Source organism: Stenella coeruleoalba, assembly GCF_951394435.1.
Source record: "Stenella coeruleoalba genome assembly, chromosome: 3".
Lineage (NCBI taxonomy): Eukaryota > Metazoa > Chordata > Mammalia > Artiodactyla > Delphinidae > Stenella > Stenella coeruleoalba.
This window is the reverse complement of record NC_137148.1, coordinates 8,814,311-8,838,492: the sequence shown is the minus strand read 5'-3', so window position 1 is coordinate 8,838,492 and position 24,182 is coordinate 8,814,311. Positions and strand designations below refer to the sequence as shown.

General features: G+C 40.5%; 1 protein-coding gene across 2 annotated transcripts in view; it reads right to left on the bottom strand.

The window, feature by feature from the left end:
* MARCHF6 (membrane associated ring-CH-type finger 6) overlaps window positions 1-24,182 on the bottom strand; it is a 76,324-nt gene that overhangs the window by 5,035 nt on the left and 47,107 nt on the right. The window contains exons 16-26 of one of the 2 annotated variants that reach the window (XM_079917105.1): window positions 22,724-22,843; window positions 22,136-22,225; window positions 21,864-21,964; window positions 19,289-19,426; window positions 17,536-17,740; window positions 15,299-15,368; window positions 11,784-11,965; window positions 10,152-10,286; window positions 4,743-4,832; window positions 2,679-2,811; window positions 1,561-1,696 (exon numbers count right to left, since the gene is read on the bottom strand). In XM_079917105.1, coding sequence (XP_079773231.1) covers window positions 1,561-1,696; window positions 2,679-2,811; window positions 4,743-4,832; window positions 10,152-10,286; window positions 11,784-11,965; window positions 15,299-15,368; window positions 17,536-17,740; window positions 19,289-19,426; window positions 21,864-21,964; window positions 22,136-22,225; window positions 22,724-22,843 — 1,400 coding nt within the window. The remainder of the gene's footprint in view (window positions 1-1,560; window positions 1,697-2,678; window positions 2,812-4,742; window positions 4,833-10,151; window positions 10,287-11,783; window positions 11,966-15,298; window positions 15,369-17,535; window positions 17,741-19,288; window positions 19,427-21,863; window positions 21,965-22,135; window positions 22,226-22,723; window positions 22,844-24,182) is intronic. The other variant, XM_079917106.1, reaches the window with a different exon arrangement.

Genomic DNA, 24,182 nt, shown 5'->3' with positions numbered 1-24,182 from the left:
TAACATTTCACTTTTTAAAACATTCCACTAACCCTACTGCTTCTTCATCACAAGCTCACTGTTTCACCCCTTTTCTTTTTGTCTTCTTGATTCTCTTCCCGAAGTTAATCATTCCTTATCCCACTGTCCCTCAACCAACCGGTGTTTTTTCAACTTGTGAGGAATTTGTAAACTCTTTGAACAATGACAACTGAGCAATATCTGACATGATAATACACATGGCACTACCTGACACACATGTAATCACAAACCACATCAAGATAGCAAGCACAGAGAGAAAAGGAAGGTAAACTTGCCCCAAACCGAAAAGTAACTCAGGGGCAGAAAAATGAGACTCTGAACCCATAGCCAGTTCTATTACCCCAGCAGCCTCTCATGCCCACAGCGCACACGCACACACGCACACTTGGCACCTCCTCGGGATCAAGCCCTGTGGCAGATACACTGTGGATGTATAATGGTGAACAAGACACGCCCTCTGTCGAGCCCGAGTTCAACGGTTTTCTGCACGAAGCAACGGTGGGGAAAGATAATAGAGTGCACTGGGCTGCAGGCAGCTCCCGAGGGTGTGTCTCTTTTGCGCTGGTGCCGGACTGACTGTGCCGCCAAAACAAGCGAAGTGAGGGAAAAGGGCTTTCATCGCTGAAAGCCCCTCCCCATTCTTTCGTGGTTGACAGAACTTAATACTCAGCCTGCCTAAGCCTTCTAGTGTTTATTACCATCAGTAAGTGCTTTGGAGAAGCCCTGAACACTCTCTAAATTTCATTCTTAAACATATTACTCTTAAAGAGCCCCCAGAGTAAATGAGGTGACCATATAATCTGTCGCCCAAAGCCGGCACTCACGAGTAAAAGGGGGCGCTGTTAGTAATGACACGCAGGCAGCCTGTGTAAACTGGGACTCTCCCGGGCAAACCAGGATGGGTAGTTACAAACTTACTTCCTCTGTGAGGCGCCATTAAAGCAGAAGAGGACTCAGCCTTCCATTAGGACATGGAGGGTCAAATGGCTGCTACCCCAGAAGGTGTTTTCCTTGGCTGTTCTCAATTTCTCAGAGGTCAGGTCGCAGAGTTTCCTCAAAACAGAGGGCGCCACAACGCTTCTGCAATAACCTCACAGCTTCTCTCAGCAATGGTCAGAGTAACCCAATGGCCCTTGGCTGCAAGAAGGGCTTAGGCAGGCACTGCTAATTCCTAAAGCAGGCTTCTTATTCTTATCTAAAACTATTTAATATATTGTCAGACCAAAACATTTGAAAACAGACTGAAAATTATTCCAAATGGACATTAAGAACTCTTCCTCCCCAAACCAGTTTCTCCCAGTCTTTTTCATCTCCGTAGATGACAACTCTGTATTTCCAGTTGCTTGACCCAACCAAGTCCTGATAACCCCCTTTTTCACATTCTACATCCAATCTGTTAGCAAATCCTGTCAATTCTACCTCAAAATACGTCCAGAATCTGAGCACTTTTCCCTCCTGTGATTTATCACAATAGACACAATAATTAAGAAATGAGACATCTTAACAAAAAGCAGCTAGACAAATGAAGTCTACACTTACTTGTCATTTTTAATATGTTCATAAAGGCGCTTAAACTGGCGGACCTGGAAGGACAAGATTCCCATCAACACCACGACCATCAGTAAAAATGGATAAATCCGCCGGTGGACCAAATTTTGCATTTCCGCAGTAACACCTGGAAAACCAAAAAAGAAAAACTCTAAGTGTATAAAGGCTGACAGTGAAATGAAAGTATGTCCTTTTCCTAAGAAGAGGGGAGGGGCGCTTAACTGAAACTCATCCTGTATGAAATGGAGTGAGGCAAGGAGTGCCGTCAAGCTGGAGCCAGCCCCAGCTAGAGGAAGAGCCTCGTGAACTATCCCGAGGAGCTGGACTGTGTTCTAAAGGCACAGAGGAACCAACAAAAGGATGTTCACCAAAAAGGTATGAACGAGATTTATTCTTCTGAAAGGTCATCGTGGCCGCAGTGTGGAGAATGAATTAGCGATGGAGAGTTCAAAACAAGGCAACCAGACGAGAGGCGGCTGAGGTTGAGGTTAAGGTGAGAGCTGATGTTCATCTCAACGTGAGCTGCAGGCAAGGGCTCCAAAGATGAGAGAATGGGTTCCAGAGGTCAGATCAGAGGCACTTGGAACCCAGCTGAGTATGAAGAGCAGAGAGCCTCAGGTGACACGGATGACCTTCAAGGTTTCTGACTTATACACCTTGTTGGATGATAATGCTAGTAACTGACAGAGGGAATTCAATAGAAGCAAAAGATTTGGAGGGGAAAGCTTTGTGCTTATAATTCTGAACACATTGCTGGCTTTAAGGTCATGTGAGGATTCTTCAGTACATAGCTGATAATATCTAGATGTTAAAGTGTCACAAATTAGCTTCTCCTCTTTGGTTTTTCTTTTACGCTAAAGGATATTTTTTTAAATGTCAATACTTTCTCACCTGCCTAGGGAAAAAAACTGTACCAAAGCGTTTTATGATCCTCATCTTGCCCTAACTAGTGAAATCTAAGAAAAACAGTCTTTTAAAATCACTGTTTTAGCTGGATTTATATTTACAATAAAGCATTTGGAGCCAGGCAACCTTTGATACCATAAGTGACAAGAATGTAATGATGTGAATAAAGGTGCTCTCTGAAGCCCTCAGCCAGCATTACCCACCAAGTAAAGGAACGACGCCGGACGCGATGACATAAGGTACACACAGGGAAAGCAAGAGCACAGAGATCACTGGCGCTGCCAGTTTCCGAATGATATACTGAAGGTCAATGTTCCGGATGCCATTTGCATAAACCTGAAACATAGAGGTAAAAAATGAGAATAAGGATACAAGACAAATTCCTCCAGGTTAACAGAGCAATCTGCTGAATTCAAGCACAGGGAGCTGGATCTACCAGCCCAAAAGATTCAAACTTGTTATTTTTTCAGAAGTCAAGGCAAATTCTGGAACACAAACATAAGTATGGTATCCATAAGTTTTTAAAGAAATGCATTTACTTCCTTACACTTTGCAGTTAACTCTGCTAAGAGATAAAATAATAAGATGATAATCTAGAATAATAATTACACTAGCCTTGTGCTATACGATACCAGATGGCATCCAATAATATTAGTTGAAGACTACACAACTTGAAGTAACTTCATACATAAATTGTTTAAGAGTGACCTGTGTTACTACTCAAGATTGCATTCATTTTATCTGAATACATTATAAACAGGAAGCATGTTTCTAAAAAGCCTGTATAAATTAAATTTCAACAAATCGAAGGTATTTTATGGAACAATTTAGTATGAAAGAATTCTACAGTGAATTTTTTTTAAATTCAAGAATTTCTAAAATATTTCATCTCATCTAGAAAGTTCTACGGGATAGTATTGCAGAGGAAAGAATGGATGGAAGTGGGGAAATCTTGGGAATAATGGAAAATAAAGATGGTATACAGAAAGGGACGAAACAGCAGAGCGTTGTTTGTGTTTTTCCCCCAGCACTTCAACCTCTCCTGGCCCATAGTCACACAGTGTGGTGCAACTCCAATCCCCAGGTCCCTCGGAAGTGGGCCAGAGCATTTCAAGGTGAATGACAACAGGCTTACTGCTCCACAGGTCCCCTCTGGCCCACCAAAATCCTTTTAACCCAAATGCATTTAAATTAATGCAGCAAGGCATCCCGGTGTTTCTCAATCATTTTACTTAAACTTAGACACATGTATGAGAAAGAATGCATCAGAGAGCAAAATATTATAGAGATCAACAGTGTTTCACAGCCCCCAGGTGTAACTTCATGCTTATTCTCCACAAGGGTCAGAGTCTCATCTGGAAACTCTAGAGTGGACTGGTCTGTACTCCTATCGTGAATGGACATGCTGCCACGCAGCCCGCAATCCATCTCACTTCAGAATCAGCCCGCACTTGAGAGATGCATGCAAACACACACCAATTCCCTGGCTCTCCCCACCCTCACAAATCTCCAAGTACAGAAATTGTTGGGTGAGTTTCTTGTGCATACTGGGCTGAGAACTACTGTATTTCCTATACATCAAAAGGAGGTATACCTTCAGTGCTACAAAACTGTAACACCTTATTAAGTTGATGCTGCCCTAAGGACAAGAGGGTTGTCCATAAGTCCATTCTTTAGGTAACTAAAACTTAAAAGAAATAAGTACCAAAATCTACTATGTTGGTTACTTTGGAAGAAATCTTCCTAAAATGAATTATCCTACTTCCTAGCCTTATTACCAAAGTACAGAAGTACCATCTATTTTTTTCAAGGTGATCACCTCAATGACCACATTATATGACAGCTCCATAACACAAAACTGTCTTAGGTGTTACACAGCTAAAATATTCCCAAAGAGCTCTGCTTTTTTAAATCTATTTTTTTCCTGCCATTTTCTTTATTTATTGCCTTGAACAATAACCTCTTTTCCTTACTACAGGCTTACAAAACTGACTACCAAGCCTTCATCAGAACTCCTGCTCTAAAAAAAAGCACATATGCTAAATTTTGCCTTTACTTTAGTCAGGGTTCTAGGCACTTTAAGCTACTGGTTAACTTTCAGATAAGGGAAGTGTTAAGAGTAGCTGATGAAAATTCATGGTGTAAGAGTAAACTGCCTTTCTCCTTAAAGAAAAAAAAAAGTTATATATGCTCATTAAAGAAAATGTATAAAACTTAGAAAAGTGGGAACGTGGAAAATAAGAGTCCCATAAGCCGAACTTGCTTACCTGCTCAATTACAGTTTTCAGCCACCACTGAGGACCCATCAATGTTATAGCTGCAATGATTTTGGCATGCAGGACTCCAAGTGCCCAATCCTAGGATAATAAAAATCATTTAACAGATTTTTGTTTGTTTTTAACAATAAACCCAGCACAGAGGCTATTTCTTGCATTATTAACTTCAAAACAAAAACTCTGTTGGATTAGTAACGATTTCACAGAAGAATAAATACGCTGGAAAATCCAGGGAATTTTTTCCCCAACAGCTCAAGTTCAATGTTTCTATCAAAACTCATTCTTGTGTCTTTCAAAAAAAAAAAAAAAAAACACAACTACATTATTTTCCCAAGAGAACTAAGAAAAGTGTTTAATGGAGATCTGAACAAGCAAGTAAATAAAACAGTGCCCTGACTTTATTTCATCAAACCATCCTTGGGCTGTTTTTCCAGTTGGGCTCCTGAAGGCTCAGAGCGCTTCCAGCCGGGTGTGCTCGCAGTTCTGCTGAGCTGTTACTAGGACCTCCCCAGTCACGCCAAGCTCCCCGCTGTGCCTCTGGCCTGCCCACCTCACTATCCACCAGGCAGCCAAAGGGATCACCACTCCCACTGCCTAAGTGATCTCTTAAAGTGCAAGTCAGATCATTTAAGGAGACCTCCGTGCTTACAACCCTGAACACAGCACACAACGTCCTTCATAACTGGTTCTGTTTATCTTAAAAATATATATATACATGTATGTTTTAAAAGTATCAAGTAACATTTAAATCTATTCTTACATTAAACTGAAACCTTTCCAGAGAAGGCTGGAGTCCTCTGTGACCACCAGCCCAAATCCTGATCCCTCCCCAGCAATAACCACTGCTAACATTTGGTATGTACCTTCCACGTTTGTTTCCTTATGCACCGATCTATGTCTATACATGTATGTCCCATAGGAAATATGTGTATCAGTTTTATATGGATTTTGCTCATACTGTTCTGTTCCGATTTTCTGGTTTGGTTGGTTGGTCTTCCAAAACATCTTCAAATAGGGTGGGAGGCTGATGCATGCACTGAATTCTTGCATAATCTCAAATATCACTCTTCATCCTGACAGACGAATGGGTGAATGACGTTTTTTCTAGGTATAGGAAGGTTGGGTTTTGTCCCTTTTATCTCAATGGTCTCTAAATGCCCTTCTACCTTATGGTTTCAGTGCTGCAAAGTCCACTGCTAGTATGCTTTTTTTTGAAGCTTGTGATTTAATTCAGAAATTTTACCAAGATGTGCCCAAATATGCATTTTTCTCATCAATTTTCTTTTCACCAAACCTGATGAGGTCCTTCAACCTACAGATCAGTTCTTTCTTCAATTTAGTTAAAAATGTCTATTTTTGTTTCAATGCTGTCTCCTATTTTTGTTTCAATGTTGCCTCATATTTTTGCATTGCAGAACCCTTATTATGGCTATATTAAGTCTCCTGGGTGTATCCTCCAAGACTCTTCCTCTCCCCTCAATTTCCTATTCTTCAGTTTTGCTCTGTGCATCAGTCTTCCAGGCCTCCAATCTGACTAGCCACATCTTTAATTCATTTACTGAATTTGTTTGAAATCCACGCTATGTAACATCACGACGATTTCACTCTGTTTTATGGCTGCTATTGTGTGTGCATGCCCACATACCCCTGTGTTTTTATTCTTCTATTTGGATGCTCACGGCTCTGCAAGCAGTTCTCCATCACCGGGCATGTGTTCTGATGGCTCTGCCTGGCCTTCCTTTCTGTGGCTGCTGGGCCCCCCTTACATAAAACATGTGTTATTTTTCTCTGTTGGCTCAATGTGGTTCAGAGGCTCGGATTGAGAATATCCTAAAGGGCTGCAAAAGGATCTTTAGCCTGTTAGACCTCTGGGATAGCAAGCCAACAATTCCCAAATAAGAACATGGAGAAATCCTCCTTGCTTTTTTCTCTATCTTTCCAGGCTCACAAGCAGGGAAGATTCAACCACCAACTCAGCTTTCTCTTGGCCTTTGGGAGTCCAGAAGGCACCCAAGTGAGGTTAATGTTCACCTGAGGAGGTCCACAGATCACTGAGGTTCCAGCTCTTTCAAGATCCACTGCTTTCCAGTCCTTTCCCACAAAAAAAGACATACCACACTAGCTCCTCTGCTAGAATTAAAAAAGAGTCCAGCCTCCCATAGGTCTGTAGTCACTTGACGCAGGAAAGGCAAGCAGCTTCGAGTCAGGGATGGACAAAAAGCAAGCTGTTCTCTCAAACTTTGGGATTTTATCCAGAATATTAAGGATACCATGCTGCACACTCTGTTTGCAAGTTGTGTTTTTCCCCTACTCAAAAACACGTGAGGGCTTCCCTGGTGGCGCAGTGGTTGAGAGTCTGCCTGCTGATGCAGGGGACACGGGTTCGTGCCCCGGTCCGGGAAGATCCCACATGCCTGGGAGCGGCTGGGCCCGTGAGCCATGGCCGCTGAGCCTGTGCGTCCGGAGCCTGTGCTTCCCAATGGGAGAGGCCATAACAGTGAGAGGCTCGCGTACCGCAAAAAAAAAAAAAAAAAAAAAACCACGTCTGAGAGCTATCTATATCAAAACATATAGCAAAACAAAAATACAAACAAGCGAAGAAATACACAGCTCTACTTCCTTCTTTTTAACTGCGGCACTGGATTCAAAAGCAAAGATATATCACATTTTATTTAGTCATTCTCTATTGATGGACATCTGGGTTGCTTCTAATATTTTTGACATGGTAAAAAATTATATAATAGCAGAACCCTGTTCATGTCTCCTGCACACATGTAAATGTTTCTTTGCAGGATATTCTGAAAAGTGAAAACTGATGAGTCATAACATATAAGCATTCTTAAAATTGAATAATTTCAAATAATTCTCCAAGGTCACAATGTTGGGCACTGTCAAGACCACCAGGAACACAGGTGTAAGTGAACAAGCTGCATCACTACTCAATGCAGTGAGGGAGAACAAACAGTATGGGGAAGTTGGAGCCCTTAGTAAGAGTGTTAGAAAAGGCTTATTACAGTTTCCTGGCTTGTGTGAGGTGATTTGGGGAGGATTTAAGGAAGCAGGGCTTTGCTCTATTCCAGATGCTAAGTAGAAAGTACAGGTAATCTGTAATTGGGTATCTTAATAAATCTTATCCAGAAGAAGGGACAGGCTGAGGCTAATCAAACTGTAGTAGCAAACAAAGGAGCAGCCAATCATGTCAGCCAGGGTACTGGCATGTTGGGGCATTTTTGTGGTTTGAACAATACTCATGTTTTGCCTGCGTTCAGACATGATTATGGAGGGGTCTTGAGTTTGTCTTGATCCATCTTGGTCACAGAGTGGCCTTGTGTGATGCTGATGTTCTGTCAATTGTTCACATTCAGCAGGAGGCCTAGCTCCTGGACCCCAGGGGCTGTTTTGCTCGTTTTCAGTGCCGCGTACTGAACAACCTCAGGAGGCGTATACCATCTGTTTGCCACATCTGCAGTGATCTCTTGGGTTACGGTAGCATCTGCCTGACCCCTCCCCTATAAAGTTGTGTTTCCCTCTGAGGTAGCAAGTAGTCTGTAAGGTGACACTTTGTCACCATGCAAACAACCACTTCTGCACTGTAGTGGCATCAAAACATGACTGCAAATCCTTCTCCCGTGGAGTGGTAGGGGTCTATATCCCCTTCCCTTAAATCCAGGCCAAACTGTGACTTGCTCATACCCAGCAGAACGTAGTGAAGAGCAACGCTGCAGGACTTCTGAGAAAAGGTCATAAAAAGTGATGCAAGTCTGCCTTGTTTGTAAGAAGCCCAAGTGCCTTGAGGCTACCAAGCTGTAAAAAAGCTCAAGTACATCCAGGGGCTCCAGCCAATAGCCCAGATACGGTGCAACCAATAACCAGCACCAACTCTCACACATGAGTGATGACGTCTCCAAATGATACCAGCTAATAAGGCTGTCAGATCACACTCAGCCACTGAGCCTTCCCAGATGAGACTCCAGATAACATGAAACAGACACAAGCCAATATACCCTGTCTTAATATCTGATCCACAGATTCTGTGGACAAAATAAATGGTTGTTTTATGCCGGTAAGCTGGAGCTGCAAGGTAACTTGCTATTGCAGCACAGTAGCTAAAGAACCATCGACTTTCACCTGATAGGTTCAGAATCCACTGACAATCCTTAGAATCAATTATTTTGTTAACTATTGCAAAACAGTAACTTTCCTAATTAATTGTTAATTCTTCTACCTTTATTGCGGGCATTATTCTGTGAAAAACAGCCTTACTTCAATCACTGATGCTATTAGACTACACTGCAATGCAGCTCCTACAGAAAGGCGTCATATATGCTTAACGATTCCCCTTTCTTGCTCCCTTTCACTCTGATTCTAATCTATGAGCACACCGGATGAGAGGAGGTCCCCTATGTCGTATGCTCTGTCTCACTTCAAAGTCTGCCCACTCGCTCCCTCCTGGAATACACTTCTTCCTTTCTCACCCACTCCTCCGCACTCTATCGTGCTGTCCTAGACATTATCTCCTGCAGAAGACCGCACCTGAAGCCCCCAAGCTGGGTAGATGCCTCTCCCACACGATGCAGTGCTTCTTGTGCTTGCCCCAATCACAGCACAGTAACCATCTTTCCCACCAGCCTTTAAGGTCCCCAAGAAGTTCCTGCATTAGTCTCATTTCCATCTCAGTTATACAGTATAGGGTTTGGATGTACATTAAAGAATTCAAGTAAATATTTGCTGTTAGATGAAGTTTATGGGGGTTCTTCATCTGGAAAGTAGAGGACAATTTTCATTTCTGAAAAATTCATCATAATCTACTAAAAGGAGATTTTTAAAACAAGGCTGAAAAGCCTTTGAATGACTGAAGTCAATACCTAGCTCTTTCTCCTAACATCTCTTAAAAACTTGAGGTCTATGACATTAACTTCAGGCTCTAAGTATGACAGAAAAGTTAAATTTCTTTTTCTGTGAGCATTTTAAGGCCTTTGCTGTGACCTGTATAGGTTCCCTCAGAATGCTCTTTTTAATAAGGCCTGTGACTTTGTGGGAAAAAATGCTGCAATTTTTCAAAAGGGTAAGTTATTACTTCGAGTCTCAAAGCCAAAAGGAGCAAGGTATCTCACCCTAACTAAAAGTGAAAAGTTCAACACATTAGTTTGTATCTTTAAACACTGGTGAAGCCTATAGTGACATTTTAAACCTATAAAGTAAGGTATTTTAAAGGTGTTGCATGACCTGCATATTTCAAAAGCTAAAATGCATTATCTAATCGATTTTATAAGAGTTCCTACAATAGAAAAAATTAAGGAATCTTCCTAAACAAACTGCTTAAAATCACTTTAAACAATTAAGAATTTTTCTGATTCCAAATACATAAAGAAATATCATGAGCAAAAGATACACACTTACCTGCCATGGGTAAAAAAGAGGAGTCTGATCCAAAGGAACCCTCAGGGGGGCAACAATAACCAGCTCAAACAGAAGCCCCAGAAGAAGCGGGACGACTCCAGCCAGCAGCACTGCAACTATCACGGTCTTCATTATCTATCAGGGAATGAAAAGCCTTGTCATTAGAGACTCTATGACTTTTAAGCCAAGCTCTTTATCTCATGTGGAAATTTACTATTCTTTGACCTGATGCCTAACAGAACGAATATATACCTTAAACAACTTACATTTTATGTTACACGTTTAAATGAAATCTGAATGTGTAACTATAAAAACTCAAGCTATAACAAAAACATGAAATTACTATGCATTACTGCTACAAAATTATAGGAAATTCATTTTATTACATATATTAATCAGGTGGCTTTGCTGCTTTTCTCAATCTCAGTCTCAGGAGTAGGCTTTTGTTTGTCCATGAAAAGCTACTGGTTGTCCCAGGCCCCTGATCCAGTGGTGGTCCACCCACAGGCTGACCTGTGACCCCTGAGATGGACTGGTATAGTTGAAGGGCTCTGCATAACCCCAGTTAAGGTAATTACCAAGTTGATCAAATTAGCTCCCCTGAAAACAGTACAGTCCAACAGAACTTACTATGATGACAGAAATGTCCTGTATCTGTGTTGTGCAATATGGTAGCCATTAGCCACAGGGCTATTCTATTAACACAGCTCTAGAATTTGGACAAAGTGGCAAAATGAAAATAAAGTAGACACAAAGAGAAGAGATAACATGCAAGAGCCACTATGAAATCCTGACAAAGAAATCAGTTTTTAAAGTGGCCTTGATGTCCCTTTTTCTTAAGGGAGCCTCAGTAAGTACATTCATTTCAACAGCAAGAGATTAAAAATGGTGTGCATTGAGGCAGTACCTACTTCTTCACATGGCAACATGATATGGAAGAATATCAAATGAAAAGTGGTACTAGCTAGTTTCTGTATTTTAAATATAGGTAAGTGTCTCATCTTATGGATTACACAGCAATCAACTCCCTCCATTCTTAATATACAATGAATCTCCTATGTTTTTCTTTCAACATTAATATTAAACAGCTATTAAACTTTCAGTGAAATCAAGATATAAATTCAGATACAAAACCAGAGTTAATTATACAAATGAAAAGGCATAAAGCAGTGACCTAAACATATTTACCAGTCATAGCCAACATTATGATCAATCAGTAAATTACCACACAATTTCCCATTTATGTGAAAAACACTGACTTAATCCTGAAGTCAACATTTGATGTATTAAAAAATCTTTTTTCAATCAGATTTTAGAAAAAATATCATTAAAGGAAATTTCTACTTAAACAAATTGATTTTAATTTCTACAGAATATCTTATTACTCAAGGGCCTTACCGGATCATTTAATAGCATGATTTTCTTTTAACCCTCAAATACATCTGACTATATTTCTCAGAATGAACCAGAAAACTACTGTCTTAAAGGAACACTCTTTCTAATTCAAAAAAATCAACTCTCTTGACTCTATCAACACAGTGAAGAAACAAAAGTGAAAAGATTAAAAGAAATTACTGGAAAAATATTCACTACTCCTGTCAGACAAGATCAGTCTGTATTAGGAAAACCTACCATAAGGGACCACTCCTTAACCTTCTGGAAGATCACTCTGCGTCCCTGTGGCATCCATGCCACCAGCACTGTCACCGCCCTGATGGTTAGCCAACAAACATAGAGACCACAAGCAGCTGTGTAGAGCTCATGGATTTTGGCAGTCCCCGTCCAAAATGACATTAACCAACGGCCAGCAAATACTGAAAATAGAAAAGCTGATATATTACACATGTAGTCATGTAAAGAGAACTCTAATCTTGATGTCAATGTTGTACTACTAGTATTTTCAAAAATTTTAGTCATTTTAAGTCATTATTAAAGAGACATCACATTTTGATATATCAGTGTCTTTGTTAAAAGCAAACCAACAAAATAAAAACAAAACCCCCCAAATTCAAAAGAATGTAATTATTTGACTAAGATACAACCAGACCACAGTAAGTCACTGGGGATGAGCTCTCCTGTGACATGCATTCTGACTTGCCAGGCCAATTACTTGTTCTTTGGGGACTGAAACCACTTGAGGGGGGTGTTATTTTTATTGTCTGTATTATCAAATGAAATCATTATGCACATAACAGGCCAAAAATGGAAAATTTACTTTCTATTATTTGTGTTGTCAATACTTTTAACATTTAGGAACATTACAAATAATTTAGAGTAACTTTCTTTCAATTGGGTCATTCATTAAGATAGAAAACTAAGCTTATTTTAATCAGAAGTGGGCACATTAACAAAATACCACACTAGTTTTTCTTAGGAAAAAAATTAAGATCTAAATATAATGAAACTTAGGAAACATGTGAAAGTTGTCTAAGGAACTGCCTCACACAAAGAGTTATTACAAATAAACTCCACAATGTACCCACAAAAATCTAACTACCAGTCAAGATCATTTATATAGTAACTTTCTTTACATGGTTACTTATCTTAATAAGGCTGGAGAAAAAAGGAAGACTCCATTTCCAGTGTCTTTTTCTCCTTAATACAGTACTTACCTGTTACCTTTCAATGTCTAAAAGGAGCTAGTGGCTGTGCTGAACATGTTCCATACATTTTCTCATTAATCCTCCCAACAACCCTGCAAGCAGCAATGACCTCCACTCTGAAGACTAAGAAACCGAGGCTCAGCAACAGAACCTTGCCCAAGCAAGGTCACACAAGGGCGGAGGCTGAATGTGAACTCCTGTCTACAGGACAGAGCTCATGCTCTTGACCGCGGACGCACACTGCCTCCAGTCAAGCTAAACCACCCCAACAGTCAGGTTTACAAGCCGCAGTGCTGATAACGTTACACACTTCTTTGCAATCTCACAGACAGCCTGGATATGAAGATAACTCATTTTTTGAAGACAAATACATGTTAAGTATTTATCTACATGAAATAAACACACGTGCATGTTAAAGATATAAAAATACCACTGATAATTCAGTAAAAATGTCTAGCATTCTATATATACATATTTCTACTCCAAGATTCTTTGTTGTTCTTTTTCGGTTGGTTTTTAAAAATTTAAGGCTTCCCTGGTGGCACAGTGGTTGGGAATCCGCCTGCCAATGCAGGGGACACAGGTTCGAGCCCTGGTCCGGGAAGATCCCACATGCCGCAGAGCAACTAAGCCTATGCACCACAACTACTGAGCCTGTGCTCTAGAGCCCATGTGGCACAACTACTGGAACCCGTGCTCTGCAACAAGAGAGGCCACCACAATGAGAAGCCTGCGCACCGCAACGAAGAGTAGCCCCCCACTCGCCACAACTAGAGAAAAGCCTGTGCGTAACAATGAAGATGCAACGCAGCCAAAAATAAAATAGAAAAAAAAAAATTTAAAGGCTGCTTTTCATTCCATACTTCACATACTTCTAAAGTGTTTTTGAGAGGTCAGGGTTAGTTTCTAGTTTGCAGTAACTTAACATTAGCTAAAATGCAGCTACAATAAAGTAACCTATGGGGAAAACAGCATCCTCACCACCTTAAATGTGTACTATGACAAAAGCATTTCTATGATTAAACATAACTGCATTCCTTCCACTAGATGGTGGGACTGGATTAACAGGGAAATATTTACTTAACAATCTTTAACGAAATTAATGTACCTGTATTGCCAAATTCAAGCACTAAAACTAGGTTTCCTTCTTTTGTTAACTTTTTAATATTTCTGATAAAAACATGAAAATGGAACATAAAAATCACAAATGTAAAGCTGTCCAAAGTTCAAAAACTGAGTTTTCTCAACAATGTTTACTACACTGCACCCAATAGTTAACTAGACTTTGTCTTTTTAACAGCTGAGGTCTGAGTAGTGAACTTAAGAGCAAAGTTCTCACGGTCAAAAATCATTGTGCAGAAACAGTGAAAAACAACACAACTTTATTTTTACCAGTTTAAGGTGAATCACAACTCTTACAAATTAGAAACTATTCTTTTTTTTTTAAGAAACCTCACTTGAAATTAACTAGCTGCTCTTCCCCAGCCTTAGCCCTCATGGGAAAACTCAAGTATTTAATACAAATTTGATTTATAAAGTTATACTGAGTTAGTGCTATAATCAAGACACTAACTCAATAACATGTACAGGCTTGATAAGACCTGAAAATTATCTTCACTTGATTATTTAAGTGGCTAACACATATCAGTATGATTCAGAATCTTCTGGCTTGCTATAACACTAACTAGGAGGCGGCGGGGGGAGGGGGCAGCAAGTTGTTTCTGACACTTTGTCACTGGCTTTGGACTCCACCCCCATCTACCCCTGACCTCTGCAGAAGATGACAAACTACTATATTCATCGACAGCTTCTTACTTGTTAGATGAAGAAACCCTGTTTAGCTGAAATTTAGCGATTAGTATTTATGATTACCAGGTGATAAAGGGAAATAGCCTGGCTTCATAAAGGTCTCTAGCAATAGCATGCAGTGGATTGGAAAGATAATTACATAATGAAGGCAAACATAATTAACATCAAAACACTAGCTTGAAAAAAATGACTTAAGCCACACAGATGACTTTTTTTTTATGCATACATTTTTATTTTAAGATGCTGAAAAATTTTTTATAAAAAAAAGTTTATGAAAAATTTCAACATATACCCAGGCAGAGAAAATCCTATAATAAAATCCTTTGTACTCAATCACCCAGTTTCAAAAATTATCAATTCACAGCCAATCTTAACATCTTCTATAGTTTTGCCTACTTCCCCACCCCCAGAACGCTTTGAGGCAAATCCCAGACAACTTTTTGAGAACCCACACTGCAATAAGAAAATGTCTATATAAAATGAGTGACCACAAGTACTTTACTTCCAAAAATTAATCATAAATTGTATATTGACTCTGTCCCCCTCTGCTCCGATACAAATGAGTCCAATGAAACGCAGAGCCCTATAGAGAACAGTATCCCATATTCAATAAAAATGGGGATAACTACTTCAAGTTTATATGTGATGAAAGATCACATGTCAGCAAGACATACCCTTTTAAAACAAAGCATCTTTTCATGATGTCATTAGCAGAGAGCTAGGATAACCTCATACCTGGTAGAGTAAGGCAGATGAGGCTGGCGATCAGTAAGGTTATACACATGAAGACAATCAACAAAAATATCTGCAAGGCAAAACACAGCAGTGCATAAACAGAATTCATCTGTGCTCAATGCATTTTATGACACTCCTCAAAGAATCAACACAATTCTCCCAGTAAAAAACGATCTGCCTATATTTGTATTTCCAGGATTCCTTCCATCTCACATAAAAAGGAAATTTTCATTTTAGGTAATATTAACTATAATTTTGGCCGAAAGGAAACTGTGCCCACTTTCATATAATCAGATACATCAGCAAGTACCAATATATTTTGAATCAGAGAGCACAAAAATAAAACATAATCAGCTTAGGGCTTCCCTGGTGGCACAGTGGTTGAGAGTCCGCCTGCCGATGCAGGGGACACGGGTTCGTGCCCCGGTCTGGGAAGATCCCACATGCCGCAGAGCGGCTGGGCCTGTGAGCCATGGCCGCTGAGCCTGTGCGTCCGGAGCCTGTGCTCCGCAACGGGAGAGGCCACAACAGTGAGAGGCCCGCGTACCGCCAAAAAAACCAAAACAAACAAACAAAAAAACATAATCAGCTTAAATTTTCCCCCACTATTAATTAAAACTAACAATATTTGCTTATTTTTATCAAATTCTCAAAAACAACTTCTCATGAAAGGAAAGCTTATTCCCTAACAGTGCTATCCAATTAGAACCTTCTGTGATAATGGACATGTCTACTCCTGCACTGCCCGACACAGGAACCACTGGCACAAGTGGCCACTAAGCACTTGACATGGGGTCACCATGAATGAGTAACGGAATTTTAAATTCTACTTACTTTGAGTGTGTGTGTGGTCTACAAGAAATGTACCTTCTTTTCTTTTTTCAGTTTCATTGAGGTATAAATGACAAATAAAACTGTAATATATTTAAAGTGTTCAATGTGACTTGATATATGTATACACCGTGAAGGGATTCCCACCATCAAGGTAATTAACACATCCATCACACCACATATTTACAAACTGTATTTATTTTTAATTAAGTTTAAAAGTAAACGGCCGTTGTAGCTATAGCTGGTGGCTCCTATACTGAGAAGTGCAGATAAAAAGGAAATACACTGAGACAAGAGGGAAGTGGCTACCCCGGACAGAAAGACAGGGTGCTGCTTGCCTTGACCTGACTAAGCCCAAATGGCAGAGCTCCAGCAGGAAGACTGGAAAGCACTGACGATGATAACACTCCGAGAGGGGGCTGGAGCCTTGGTCAGCTTTCGCAGCCAGGGAAATCCCTTAGTGATTCTCTCTCTAATCTAGGCCAGAAGTACCTTCTGCTTAGAAAATACCTTTTGTCAATCCGAAAGCCTCAAGTCTCACAGCTCCACCCCCATCTCTGAGAGCTCCCTCCCCAGCTCTTGCAACTCGCCTGCACCTCCCACCCCCCACTCCACACATTCACCTCCCCGCAGGTTCCATACCTACCATGGCTAACCTGCCTCTTGTCCTGACACAGGGCTGGAATGCCCTTCCCACTTCCCATTTTTTAATCTGCCTGACCCCAAACTTTAAAGACTTAAAGGTATCAACTCCTCCTCCACGAAGCTTCCTGAACAAATTTCAAAAAAGTGTTTTGCGGAGCAAGAAGTGAGCAATCATATGACACGCTACTAATATAGCAGGTGACGTGAGGACTAACACCTGGCCATTGAATCTAACCCCATGAAGGTCACTAGTGACCCTTGACAGGAACAGTTTTGGTGGAGTTTGGGGGTAAGTCTTGCTGAGCCAAGTACTTCCTTAACTAATCTGGTCTTCAGTTTTATCAGATGTAAACAAGAGATTACTACTCATACCTTGCAGCATTGGGATTAATACTACAAGGATTAAAGAGAGGAAAACACTGAAATACCCCCTCCAGTTCCTGACACACAGGTGAAATGAATCAGGAATGGCAACTTCTTATTTGATCTAGGGTCTTCTATCTTGTTCCCTTCCAACAGCAGGGACCAACAGCACATGGACTCCCAACTCCACGGCTTACATCTAAAATTCCATCAGCTTATCTGACATTTACATATATTATGTGTTGCAGAATGAGAGGCCTAAAATGTGGGTTCTTGTCAGGAAGACTGCAAGATGCGTCTACACAGAGGACCACATACTAACAGCGCCGATAACAGCAGAAAAACTCCTCAACAGAAGCTGGAAAGCTCGATCCCTGCTAAGTCGGGGCAGCACCTACCCTGAGTGGGAAATGCGGGGGCCGGCGGTAAGGCTGGAAGCCAACAGGTCCGCCCTGCTGGAGGATGGCTTGGTGGGCTGCATGCAGGCCCTCCCCCACCACGGGGAGGGCGTTGTTATTTCGAGCGTGCTGGTTATTGTTAGCTTGTTGGTTTGCACTGTTCTCATTTTCTTCCTGGTCTCCCAACAAATAGGAATGAAGATCCCTGTGTAAAAATTGCATCAGTGAAAATGCTCACCTCAGATCAGAATAAAACAGAAGACGTGAGACGCGAGACTTACTTTCTTGATAATTATTACTTAGGGGAGAAAATGTATGAGTAGAATCTATGCACAGCACTGCTATTATCTCAATCAGCTCTAAATGTTGCTGCGTGCTTTAAATTAGACCTTCCCAAACATAAAGTTAATTAGCCTACAAAATACCCATTCAATCTATTTTATGTTTTCTTCAGCCAGTATCTGAGAAGAATCAGTAACTGAAAAAAAAAAAATGTGCAATGCCCAAGATACTCTATGTGAAGAATTTTAGGGAAAAAACTATCAACTTCTTTTTTTCTCTGTAGATGACTACTGTGTCTGCTGTGACACGCAGCTCGACTAAAACATCAAGCCACAAATCAGTTAAGGCACAAATGAGATGGGGGGAAGGAGAGGGCTCACGGTAGGGCACTGAGCTGTTAGAGAAGGATAAATGTTCAATTACAACCAAGTGCATATAGGCATCCCTTGGAGATACTGTGGGTCTAGTTGCAGACCACTGCAATAAAGCCAGTATTGCATTGCAATCAAGTTTTGTGGTTTCGAGTGCATACAAAAGTTATGTTTATACTATACTGTCATCTATTAAGTGTGCAGTAGCATTATGTCTTTAAAAACAATGTATATGCCTTAATTTAAAAATACTTTATTGCTGGGTCTTCCCTGGTGGCGCAGTGGTTGAGAGTCCGCCTGCCAATGCAGGGGACACGGGTTCGTGCCCCGGTCTGGGAGGCTCCAATGTGCCGCGGAGCGGCTGGGCCCCGTGAGCCATGGCCGCTGAGCCTGTGCGTCCGGAGCCTGTGCTCTGCAGCGGGAGGGGCCACAACAGTGAGAGGCCCACATACCACAAAAAAAAAAAAAAAAAAAAAAAATACTTTATTGCTAAAAAATGCTAACAATTATCTGACAATGCAAGGTTGCCACAAACCTTCAATTTGTAAAAAATACAGTATCTGTGAAGCACAATAAAAGAAAGTATGCCTATATTTCACATTAAGGTATCTACAGGATGCCACATATTTTCTGAAAAAATGTTTAAACTACCGAGATTAAACTTCTAAATAAGTATATAATATATGAAGCTTGAAAAAACTTAAATGCATCCTGCTGACTAAATGACTGAGAAACCAAATCTGAGAAGAGCTAGCTCACTTATCAGGTTAGGACTTCTAAAATAAGGGTAACTTGGTTTGTTTTTAATGCACTGAAAAGTATTTTATTTTTACCCTGTGTAATGAAATGAAAGAACCTGGGCCAGCAGCAACCCTCTGTGAGAGGGTAAAAACATGTACACATTTCTCCATAAAAGGATACACAATGATTAGAAAAATAAGAAAAATTTAAAACTTTAATAAGCTTTAAACAATACACCTGCAGATAACACTAAATTGTCTCTTATTAAAACTAACTTTTCCTGAGTGGGGCATACTTTTTCAGAAAGGTTATTAAACTGACACAAATGACACACGTACGAGTCACCTGCCTGTACTTACAGCAAGTATCCAGCAGTAACAGTCCACGCTCGCACCAGTCCCTTCAGCCACTGCCGCGTGTGTCCCTGTTCAAGTAACGCTGGTAAGACAACTTGAAGCAGAAGCAGCTCAAGGGACAGTTCACTCACTGGAGCATCACTGAGAGTTACGAAAAGCCATATTTTACAATGTGAATTCGATTTTCCCTTATAACTGTTAGACATCATATTAGACATTTAATGGAATGACAGCAAAACTTCTTGAAGAGTCAAATGAACTCACTGTCTTTATCACCTCATATCCATTCTTCCTTGAAGAACAAGGAACATCCCTCAACCAAAAACTGCTCCCGACAAGGGTTGCAATGGCCTTCGTGTTGTTAAAGTGGCGGTCAGGTCTTGGTCCTCACCTCATGTGCCGGCTTAGTAGCGTGTTACACAACTGGTCGCTCACTGCTCCTCAGAACACTTTCTCCATGAACACCTTTCCGAGACACGCTGAATGCGACCTCCTGGGGCTTCGAATAGCACCTTTCTGTAAATTTCTATATACTGCTCAGACATCTTCCCTAATTCCTAACTTATACATCCAAAGTGCCAACTCAACGTTTCACAGTACACACGAGACATCTTAAGTTGATCATGTTCAATATCAAATTCCCACTCTTCCCCTTAAATCCTGCTCTTCCGCAATCTTCCTCATCCTAGTAAATGGCAACTCCATCCTTCCAGGTGCTCAGGACAGATACTTAGATCCCTGACTGTCTTTCTTCACCTGACATTCAAACAAGCCAGAGAATCCTATTGACTGTACCCTGATACCCTGAATCTAACCACTTCTCATGACTCCACTGCCACTTCCTCCCTCTCAGCCACCGTCGCCTCCCACGGGGATCACGGCATTACCCCTAGCTGCCCTCCTGCTCCGGCCCTGGCCGTCCCAACCCTGGCTCTTGTCACAGCCTCCAGAGTGATTCCTGTGAAACTTCTGTCAGACCACTCTTCAGCTCAACCTTTCCAAGAACCCCCCAAATCACTCAAGTTAAAGCCAAAATGCTTACTTACAATGGCTTACAAGGCTCTCTAGGACCTGGCTTTCCATGACCTCTCTGACCTCACAGCCAACTACTTTTCTCCTCCTTTTACTGTAGCCAAACTGGTCTCCCTGCTGCTCCTCAAACAGACCTCAGGCCACTGCATGTGCCCACCTCCCCTGCAAGGACACTCTGCCTTCAGGGGTTCACATGGCTCCCTCCCTCATCCCCTCCTCCTTCAGGGCCTTCCTCACCTGTCACCTCCTCAGGTCCTCACTAGTCACTTCCTTGCTTCGTATTTTCCCATAGCACTTACGACCCTTTGACATATTATGTATTTTATCTATTTTATTGGCTGTCTCCCCAAGTGAAATATAAGCTCCACAAGGGCACAGATTTTTCTTGATTCTGTTTTGTTCACTGTTACATCCCTTGTACATAGAAAAGAACCTGTTATATAATGGGCCCTCAATTTTGCTGAGTGGAAGAACAGACTAAACACTGTTACAAAAACTTAGCTAAAATTCTAGGTATAAAGAACTACCAAAAAATGGGTCTACGCCAACAATATATAAAGCCAGAAACCGTGCTTCCTGGTTCTCACTGTGACGACCCAAATACATAAGGAGGGAGAACCGACTTTCTCTAGGTAGGGAAAAACTCAGAATAAAACCTCGATTTGGATTTTGACGAAAAGACAGCAGAAGCATGCCAGGCAAACATGGGGAAGAAGGTCATTCCAAACAGAGAGGGAAAGACCAGGAGCAGCTAGGCATTTATGGGGAGACTCAATGGAGGCTGAGCATGGCTGGAGAGGAGAATTCAAGTCAGACAATGCTGGACAAGATGCTCGAAAGGCAGTGTGAGATGCCGAGCCTTGGATGTCATTCTAAATGACCCAGATATTATCGTGTACATTATGGAGGAAGAGGCAGGTGTGTTAAGGATGGATTATAAATGGGAAAAAAACAGGAAGGCCTAAACTAAGGTATTAAGTGGTAAATCACATTGAATTAGACAAGAGACTGTAAAAAGAATTAGAACTGACAAGATTTAAAGACTAATTACAAGTAAATTTGAGGAAGAAATCCAATTTGCCTGGCATATTTAGGTGATGGAAGGGATGAGGCAAATCACTGAAAAAGGGATTATAGGAGGAATGGTGGAGACTAGGTTTCCAGGTTACTTAAGTCTTTAAATCAAAAAAAGATTTTCCATTTATAAGCCATACAGCCTATTTTAATCTACAATTAAATGTATATCTATGGCTACATTACTTATGATGTGCTTTTCATACAAAGATGATGCTACTAGGTATCTCTCATTAGGAATGTTAAACATTTCAATGCTAATCAAAGGCACACTTCATTTGCAGAAAAGTCAGTCCTTCTTTGGAACATGTAACTGCTAAACTAACAATTATGTGATTTAGAACATGGCAAAATTTAGTTATCAGATGATTTCTAATATCTGTAAGAAATGAATGTTTTAAATAAAGGTACTCTGAATATCAAATCCCTACCAGAGTTAAATTAGTAAAGCTTCCGAATTTCAACAACTTACCTATAGAGCATGACATTGTACGGAAGAAAATTAGGCAGCAGACTCTTAATTATCCGTATAGGTAGCCAAAGCATCAGGAGTACAATGGAGCCAAAGACAATCTGCAGCAAGAAAAAGGGCAGGGGACCGCTGTAATCACTGTAAATCTGAGAGACAGGCAGACTTCTGAACGTACACATCCAACACACCATCCAAGTCTATACGCGCCCAGGCCACTGAGTGTTCTCATTCAGCACACTATACTTGGCTCACTCTATGTGGAGACTGCATACCTGGGACAGCTGCTCCTCTCTCTCTCTAGGACACGAAGGCTCAAACAGGAGCCACAAAGGATAATCACTGCATGGTATGTGAAAAGAGAGCTAGAAACTCATAATGAAGGATCAAAATTGCCTGCATCTTAATAAACCACCTGTAACAATAAGACATGACCCATACTAATGGCTACAAAAGTTTCCAAAGAACACACATCATTGCTTTTAGAATTTTATCTTGGAAAAACTTAGATTTAACTAGGTAATTTCTTTTTCCAGGCAGGGAAGAAACTTTGAGTTGCTTCTGTTAAGAGTTTAATTTAGAAGCTATTAACAAGTCTCCACTGCTTCAATGCAAATTAAATGTAATTCAGAGACCCATAATTTGGCAATCAATTATACTACTAAAGAACCAAAAGGCATTTTTCTTTACTTACATTTTATTTTTATCAAAGTAACCAATAAAACAGCTATTTGATAACCAACTTCCACAGGCTTAGATAAACTTAATTCAATCTACTCTACCAGTCCTCCTGACCAAAAAAAAAAAAAAAAAATCTAAAGGGTAGCCCATTTTACTTCAAAAACAAAAAAAAGTATGCTTACCACTGACAAAATAAATCTTCGGAGATGCCTATAAATAGGCAAGTGAATCATTTCTTGTACTGGATTAAAATCTGGATCATTCAAATTCCTTAGAAACCATAAGACACCAGGTCGAAGTACCTGCAAATATATTTTAAATGCTATAAATACTTACCAATGTCTTCAGGCTCTGCATATGAGCTAAAACATTAATAGAGAAATAAGCTCTTAAAATTATTTTGGCATCTTATAAAATGGGCCCTAGAAAATTCATATAGTTTTCCTGGGAAAAGAAGTTCCTAAATCAGAATCTTTATTAAAACTATCCTGTGTTTGATGTCCTTTGATGCTTTTAACCATTCAGTGGAAAAATTTAAGTACAATTTGTCAAGAAATCTAGATCTCCAAGATGAAAAATAAGTTTTGTTTGTTTGGTTTTTTGGCCTCGCCACGTGGCAAGAGGGATCTTAGTTCCCTCATCAGGGATAGAACCTATGCCTCCTGCAGTGGCGGCACAGAGTCTTAACCACTGGACCGCCAGGGAAGTCTCGAAAAATAAGTATTTTTATAAAAATTATCACTATATTGTATAATCTGGAAAGGATTAGGTTACAATTTATAAGTGTCCTAAACGGAAGATGTGATTTCAGTCTCACACTTCCTGAAAAGAGTTACATTAATTAAAAAACTTTCAGTTTCTCAGTATCTTCATTTTACCATCTACATCTTTCCCCCTTGCTCAGTAGGAAGCATCAACCCTAAAGGCTATGGGCGATGGGCAATGAATGGGTCTGGGGATTAGTTCTGGGTGGCTCACACTCACTGAGCTACCCTGTATAAAAAGCATCTCATCTGCCCAAATTCTATTTCTCCACCTTCCAAACAAAGGGGTTATGATATGTGAGCTTTAAGGTTCAATCTAACTCTAAAATACTAGAATTCTGTATCAACAAAAAACCACCACATTGATAAAATGAAAAAATTCAGTATAAAATAATCACTGAACAACGCAATTTAAAGGTCAGGTATAATTACAATTAAAAAACACATTATTAATGTAGTCTCAATCACTAATTTCAAAACAAGGATACAAGCTTTGTTTGCAAACAGAATTTACTGAACTTATACTATATGATTCAGGAGAATATTTTGGCCCCCAGGCTCATCCCCAGCTCCTCAAATCTCTCAAAGAGCAAAGTAACCAAGAACTGCATTAAGCGTTTGTGCTTCTGTGTTCCATTCACACTGGATTAGTCGTCAGCCTGCTCCTTTGGGCCCTGCATATCTCCATCACCACTCTCAATGGAGTAAGCTAACTTGTTCCATGGCTGTATCCCTTCCCAGGATGCAAAAATCAAGGAGAGTGGAGACTGTGTCTCTGTTTCTCACTATTACCCCAGCATACATCACAGTGTCTGGCACAGAGTGAGCATGCAGTACTATTTGGGGAAAGAATGCACAGAGGAAAGTACACTTATCA